The 6,000-nt window shown below is 32.6% G+C and overlaps 1 protein-coding gene across 1 annotated transcript in view; it reads left to right on the top strand.

Annotated features, from left to right (window-relative positions):
* The first annotated feature begins 544 nt into the window (after window positions 1-544).
* Window positions 545-6,000, top strand: part of ClC-a (chloride channel protein 2) — a 73,795-nt gene continuing 68,339 nt past the window's right edge. The window contains exon 1 of the mRNA XM_068768596.1: window positions 545-670. Within this exon, the coding sequence (XP_068624697.1) occupies window positions 593-670 (78 nt within the window). The 5' untranslated portion in view covers window positions 545-592. The remainder of the gene's footprint in view (window positions 671-6,000) is intronic.

Here is a 6,000-nt window from a genome sequence, read left to right as displayed (position 1 = left end):
AAAATATTTGCATAAATACAGAAGTTAAGAATAAGAAAGGCGATTGATTTTAACAGCGAAACAAAATTGAATTATCGCTCTTATGCTAAACGTAATAAGGATTGCGAATTAGTGTGATAATAGTGGTGTACGAGTTTCGTGTTTCATCGCTTCAGCAGATCTAATGGCAGGCTACTGCCGCGCAGTACACCTGGAACACTCCGCGAGTACACTCCTTGTACGTTTCGTGTACACCTATCGTACTATATGCGTCCTCATTTATTTATATATTCATCTCATTTACATTTTCATTTCGACACGTTATTTTCTATTTATTTTCATACTCATACATAACAAAAAGTTAAATGTTTATTTTGCTTTTATCATGTTTTAGTCGAACAGTATATCGAACTGAATGTTTATTAACATTTTTTCATTTTATTTTACATGTACTAACTGTCATATATGTTATATATCTTTAATATATACTAAGTATTTACTGTTAAAAACATCTGCAAATAATATTTATTACGTATATAGTTAGAATTCATGTGAAAAAGAGCACAAAACGAAATCGAAAGTGTAAAGTGAGTTCTCAAAGTGATAAAGGAAGATGAAGTGGAAACGTCAGACCCTGGTGTCAGGAGATACGTCGGAGGAGGAGATTGGACACAGTTACCTGGGTACTTTGGTGAGTGTCATTATCATAGGTCCTATATAAAGAAAATATAGTTCATTGTCGATTTATCTTATTAATCTATTTTATTTTTGACTCTACTCTGCTTCGCAAGGTGTTAAAGTTGTGGAGAAGAACTAGGAAGAAACTCCATAACAATACATCTTTTAATAAAGTTTAACAAAGGTTTATACATATACACTCTATCAGATATAGTCTAAATGAAATCAAAATAATCAGGCGACATCACTGCGAAGAGTTCTTGTCATTTAAATCATAATAAGCGTTATGAATTTTGTAAATAGTAGTCCAAAAATATTTTGCGGAATTTTATTAAAAAATGAAATCATTTTAATACAAATGAATTAAACTTTTTGGAATCGAAACTTTGGTAAAGACAGTTTATCATGATGCCTTGTAAATACACTATGGACGTACTGTATTTTTAGATTTTTTTTATAATTATTGTAAATCTAAAACAGAGTTCCTCAAACTTTTTTGTGTCGTAGACCATGCCATGTTTTTCCGTGTTGGGTAGACCCCCTACTTACCTGATATTGATTTCCTGTAAATTTCTAACTGTAGCGAGGTTTAGTGTTAAAAACTTCAAGTAAAAACACATGTTGATTTATACATTTATTATTTGAATTTAAATCAAAACTACTCAAAATAAAATTTTGTATCTGTTATGTAAAATATACGTAACATTAAATAAACATAAAATAAACTATAAATAAAATAACATAAGCAATAAGTCAATAGTTTTAGTGAGAAGGATGAACCTGATGCTTTAATAATAAATTATCAACATTTGGCGTCAATAAGGCAAAAGTCAATGGCGACAAATATAATAATTTTTTTACTTCATAGGGACTTTTATAAATAATGTAAATGTTTTGATATTATAAGATAGTATGATGTAAGTGAATAGGTACTATTAGTGTATGTGTTAGGATCCACTGTCGTGGACCCCCATTTTCATTTCATGGACCCCCAAATTTTTTTTCGCTGACGTAGACCCCTTGCAGGTTGTCATAGACCCCTAGGGGTCGATATAGACCACTTTGGGAATCAATGATCTAAAAGATGTTACCATAAATCAATTGTGGTATTATCATAAACATATGTACATTTTAAATTTACGTTCACATATTATTTTGAAAGTTAAAAATATAAATAAAATTAAGTAACGTAAGTAGTATAGTCGTTATTATAAAATATTTTAGAACATATAATAATATATTTCTACATGTGCGGTTTTTGTACAAAATCAGATATTTTATGGAGAGGTAAGTAAAAAAAAACTGTACCAAAGAATATTAGGTTTTCCATTATAAAAAGTAAAAAAAGTATGTGAAAGTAAAAAAAGATTGTAAAAGTATGTGACTTTTAAGTTTAAAGAAATTTCGAAGCATACAGGTGATTGATTATTAACATAAATGTAAAGCTGCTTTCCTAACCTCTCTGTATAAAGTGTATTACTATGAAATATGTATAATTAATTTATTCTTTCTATAGGAATGCAACATGTTTAATTTACGTTTCAATTACGCACAAAATTCACACTTTGTGCGTAATTATTGGGTTACGGATTGCCACAGCTCATAAATGAGTTTCCAGAGGATAAGCAGCGTCCTCTGCGTACCATAATACCACACTGCAATCGCCAACCCGCCTGTCAAGGATTGCGATTAAGGTATATCTTGCAGTGGGGTAATAGCAAGCATATGCATGGGTTGAGACGTCAATATACAAACATACTAAATACCCTCCCTCCGTTCAACTTACCGGACCTCCTCAAGAAAAAATCTACAGCAGAATCTTTTGATGAATGGCACCGGCCCATCGTCCTAAACTTCAAGGCATTTAACGGTCTGTAGCGGTCGGCAATGACGTAAAATAAAATAACGTACCAACTAATATACAATAGAGTAAAACTTGCAAATTGTATTGTTTATATGTATACATTTTAGTTGTATTTACACATAAGAACAATTGTAAATAATGATAAACGTTGTCGTGACTTACAGCTGGGATAAGAAAGATCCGTATCAAATAGCGGCAACCCTCTCCCAACTGTCTGCGCTTAGTAAAAGCAGAAATCAAAAAAACATTAGCGATAAAAATTAGAATCAATAAAAAATACTGAAAACCCATATAAATTACCCTCGCAACCACAGTTAATACTATAATAAATTCTGTTATAATTCGAGTTCACTTCACACATAATTAAGTGTTCACTAATTCAACAATACCAATTAATGATACGTGAGTTAACAATTACCATCGCCAATTATCGTCTAATTACCGCCTAATTACGTGTAATTTTTGGGCAAGCTATCACGAGGGATACTTAGATGAAGTAAGACGCAAATAGATTCGCTAATTGTTTCTTTTTTTTATATGGCCCCCGCTATTGGGAGCCTCTCGTACCTCTGTTTTGTTTGGGACAGGGACTTTATTTACAAATAATTTTTTCATGGTTTTATCTTTATTCTACACTCACTTTAATTATTCTCAATTTCTTTTATTCTGTTCTTTTCTCCTTCATATTATTTTGCAATTTTTTTTGTTCTTTCTTTCCTTCTTGCTTTCATCGCCTTCCTTTCCTCATCTTTTTTATTCTTAGGTGGCTAGGTACAATTTTATTTCTAATCTTTATTTTATTCTTACATTTCTGACATTATCTTTTGATATTACAGATTTGTTTAGATTAAACGTTTTTTCTTTTACATGTGTTTTGTATGTGCATTTTGGTTCATGTTTTCCTATTTGGTTTTATTATTTTTTATTGCATTGTCGCTAATTGTTTCACAAAAGTCAGGTTCAGATTGTTTTTTTTTTAAATTCCTTATATTTGAAGGCTGCGTAGTGTGCAGGAGAGATAGCTGCTCAGGTTATATGATTTTTAACTATTAGGTTCAGGCGTTACCTTGCGGAAGTCTATCCCAAGTAAGAAAGGGACTAATATATAGCTACTTCCGCTATGCAGCAGTAGTCGTGCAATAAAGTGCACCGCCCGCCAGCCCGCTGATAAGAGTAGATGTGGTACTCGGTGTTTGGCACTGCTCGGTGTAAAAGTCGAACATCGCGTGCAGAGTGACATTGTCAGGTAAGACGCCCACGTATGGCCTTAGCCCTGAATCATGGCGGCCAAGCGCCACTGTTTGTAACTAAGGCATGGTTCAAGTGATTTTTACCACAGAAGATACAGTTCAGAACAATAATTTATTTAGATATAATAATTTAATAGAATAATTTTTAGACTCTTTGGCACTAATCGGTGTAACATAACTCCTGAAGATGCCCCGTGGAGGGGTGAAACACGTGTTGAGTAGTTTGGTGGTGGCGGTTGTGTGATTCGCATTGTTTGCGGCATACGCATTTATCAGCGGACTGGCGGGCGGTGCATTTTAGTGCATGTGCGGAAGTGGCTAAATATTGGTCCTTTTCTTACTTAGGATGGACTTCCGCGAGGTAACGCCTGATTCCATTAAATACAATAATTTATTTTTGAGCGCCTGCTCAAACCCAATTCTTAGTTGACTTCTGTTCAGCGAAAGGATTACACCAATACCTCACTTTGCGTCGTGGTTACGTTCCAAAAAAACACGACGCAGATTAAAACGCCGCAAAGTGAATTAAGATTTTCTATAGCAAACCATGTAAAGATCGAAGATGGATTCCAGGGTCACGAAAATACTACTTTTTAAAAAGAAAATTGAACAAATTAAACATGTAATAAACAGAAATAATATAACTCTGCCAATAAATAAATTGGAAAAATATATACCTTTTTGTAACCAGAAACAACACGTAAAAATTTATATAAATTTACTAATATCTTTTTAAAAAAGCACAACACACTACGTAATTGAAACTGAACACTAAAAATTAGCAAAACAAAGTGAAAATAAAACTGTATTCAAATTGCGTTGATTTTTAGTTAGAAAGGGATTCTCCGAGTTTTGATGGCGCAATTATAAACAAAAGTGTTGCCATCTTTTAGAAAATAAGAAAATTTCAAAAAAATATTGAAGACTCGAACCCAAAACAACGCAACCTCGAAAATCTAACGACGCTCAGTGAAAAATAGTACTAATTAAGCAGCGACGCAATTTCGAAAAAAACGCAAAACGAAACGACGCAAAGCGAGGTGTACTTATGTTACATTTCAAGCCTATACCCCTTACGGTTCCAGAGATATCACAATGAGTCAATACATATGTGGAAATCTCTTATATTTAAATAGATCTCTTTTCCTCAATGGACGTAACTAAAGGATGACTTCATTGGTTTCATTCATACATTTTTTATTAGTTTTCTATTACAGGTGGAACACAGAATACATAAAACTAGCTATACACGTGTTCGTATGCGATTAATTATTTTTCTAAATTAAAAATATGCCTAACTTACTTCATATTACATAAGCTATCTGCCTGTATAAGTCTCGTCAGAATCGGTTGAGCCGTTTCAGAGATTTGCCGGAAGATACAGAAACACGGACAGATAAACCAAAAATTTACAGATTATTTTAGTATATATACCGTATATATAAACATATGCGAGTAGTAAATAGGTTATTTTATATTTATAAACAGACACTACAATTTTATTTATTTGTTTAGATTGAGTTCTGGTTTGATTTAATTGATATATAACGTATAGTCATATGTGTAAATTCTGCCTCTCTTTTTGTACTGTATTTTATTTTAAGTATGCTGTAAAATAAGTGATATATAAATGTCTAAATTCAATGAAAATAATAACATGCATCTGTGTGAACACTGCCTAACCATACATCCGGATTATTCCCTGGTGAGTAACATATGAAGTAGTTCAGGAAGTGTCTCTTTGCGTGCGGGTAATTTGGACACGTTGTCGACATTAATCCACTTGGAAGTCAACACAACCGTCTAAGACCAAATTAGTTTTAAGTACACTTAGATGATGACTTTGTTCAGTTTTCATTTTAATTTGAAGTCAGTATTTTTGATTATAGCAATAAGCCTCCTACGTGGAATATTCTCTAATAAATCTAATGAGAATAGGTTTAACACGTTCATTTTTATTTAATATTCTTTATTGTACACGATAAGATACATTTAATAAGTTTTACAATAATATACAGAAAAGTACAATGGGCGGTCTTATCACACAAGGCAATCTCTTACAGAAAACCATAGTAAGGAAAAGATAAAAGTACTTATAAAGGGTAGTTCACGTTCATTGCGTTACGAGATCTAAAAGACCCCTCGACTTTTATGCGACAGCCGTGTTTAAAGTTCCTTATGTCCGATGGCATAATAAAATATTAGTGACTTACCTAGTTTCATACGCAG

The sequence above is a fragment of the Battus philenor genome, unplaced genomic scaffold (genome assembly GCF_028537555.1).
Source record: "Battus philenor isolate CCGP_79_NKW_IND1 unplaced genomic scaffold, ilBatPhil1.0.hap1 SCAF_26, whole genome shotgun sequence".
NCBI lineage: Eukaryota > Metazoa > Arthropoda > Insecta > Lepidoptera > Papilionidae > Battus > Battus philenor.
This window is presented reverse-complemented; position numbering and strand designations above follow the sequence as displayed.